The sequence below is a fragment of the Lathyrus oleraceus genome, chromosome 4, assembly GCF_024323335.1.
Source record: "Lathyrus oleraceus cultivar Zhongwan6 chromosome 4, CAAS_Psat_ZW6_1.0, whole genome shotgun sequence".
NCBI lineage: Eukaryota > Viridiplantae > Streptophyta > Magnoliopsida > Fabales > Fabaceae > Lathyrus > Lathyrus oleraceus.
This window is the reverse complement of record NC_066582.1, coordinates 57,478,114-57,479,876: the sequence shown is the minus strand read 5'-3', so window position 1 is coordinate 57,479,876 and position 1,763 is coordinate 57,478,114. Positions and strand designations below refer to the sequence as shown.

The following is a 1,763-nucleotide window of genomic DNA, read 5'->3' as shown; positions in this document are numbered from 1 at the left end:
AAATTGAGTTAGATGATCCTGATAGGATATCACTCAACCGGTGGATACAAACTATTTGATCCCTTGAACACGCAAGTTGTGGTCAGTAGAGATGTGATCATAAATGAGTTGAAGAAGTGGAATTGGAATGATAATGTCAAGAAGGATTTAGTGAGAAACCTATGAGATGAACCAGTTAGTGAAGTTGATAGTGGAATTTGACCAGAAAGAGGTGGGGTTCAAGCTAGCAGAAGTAAACCTTAAAGGACAAGAAACATGACTGCAAGACTGCAGGAATGTGTGATCACATCAGATGATGTGGTAAATGATGAAGGTGGAATGATACACTATGATTTCTATGTAGACATTGATCCAGTCCATGTAACTTAGGCATTCTAGGACTCAAAGTGGATGCAAGCCTTGATGGAGGAGCTGAAGTCCATAGAAGTCAACAAAACTCGGTCAATAGTCAAATTGCCACAAGGTAAGAAGCCAGTTGATGTGAAATGGGTGTACAAAGTGAAGCTAAATCCAAAAGGAGATGTAACCAGACACAGAGTAAGACTTGTATCCAAAGGATTTCTTTAGAGAGACTGAATTGACTTTGATGAAGTTTTTGCACCAGTTGCTAGGATTGAAACAATCAGATTGGTTGTTGGCCTAACAAACGTGAAAACTGGTATATGTGTCAGATGGATGTATAATATGCATTTCTAAATGACCACTTAAATAAAGAAGTTTATGTAGCACAATTAGTCAGTTTTTGTGAAACAAGGCAAAGAAAGCAAGATATATAGATTGTATGAAGTCTTTTGTGGACTAAAACAAACTCCAAGAGCTTGGAATAAGAAGATAGATAAATTTCTAAGGAAGAAGAAGTTTGTAATGTGCACAACTGAGCATGGTGTATATGTTAGATTAAGCAGGAGTGAATTGTTCATACTTTGTCTCTACGTAGATGGCCTATTGATAACAGGCAACTGCAAAAAGGAGATAGAAGACTTTAAATGTAACCTGAGCAATTAATTTGAAGTGTATGGCTTGGGAAACATTTCAAATTTTCTTGGTATCGAATTCTACAATAACAGTAGACGCTTGATGATACACCAAAGAAGATATGCAAGTGAGATACTCAAAATATTTAAGATGGAGGATTGCAATGGAACTTTGACATCAGCTGAGCCAAGATTGCAACTGACAAAGGATCCAAATGAAGATAAAGTTGATGCAAATCAATATAGAAAGCTCATTGTATCATTAAGATACATTTGTCACACAAGGCTGGATCTAGCACACAGTGTAGGCACAATGAGTAGATTCATGAAAAAGCCAAAGGTGTCTCATCTTCTAGGCATCAAGAGGATACTAAGGTGTCTTAAAGGAACACTAGACTATGACATTTTCTTTCCTGCAACAGATGAAGGAAAGGAATGCAAACTAGTGGGATACATTGACTCAAGTTGGTGTGGTGATGCTAAGGATAAAAAATCCATAACTGGTTATGTGTTTATGCTAGGTGGTGCACCAGTTGCTTGGAGCTCAGAAAATAGTCAGTTGTAGCGCTATCATCATGTGAGGATGATTACATAGCTACCTATCTTTATGCATGTCAAGCAACACAAATGGTAAATCTGATTGAAGAGATTACAAGTAAAAATCATGGAACGATGATCATGAAGATTAATAACATGTATGCTATCAATTTGGCCAAGAACGCGATAGCACATGTGTTGATTCTAAGTGTTGGCAGCAATTTTGGTAAAACAAAGAGTGTTCACAAGATG

The 1,763-nt window shown here is 37.2% G+C and overlaps 1 protein-coding gene across 1 annotated transcript; it reads left to right on the top strand.

Annotated features, from left to right (window-relative positions):
- Nucleotides 1-1,125: 1,125 nt before the first annotated feature.
- On the top strand, nt 1,126-1,539 carry LOC127136004 (secreted RxLR effector protein 161-like). The gene has a single exon (XM_051062615.1). It carries the CDS (start codon nt 1,126-1,128, stop codon nt 1,537-1,539), a length of 414 nt encoding a protein of 137 aa, XP_050918572.1.
- Nucleotides 1,540-1,763: the final 224 nt, after the last annotated feature.

Coding starts and splice junctions, on each gene's coding strand:
- LOC127136004 (XM_051062615.1), top strand. CDS start 1,126: ATGGAGGATTGCAATGGAACTTTGACATCAGCTGAGCCAAGATTGCAA.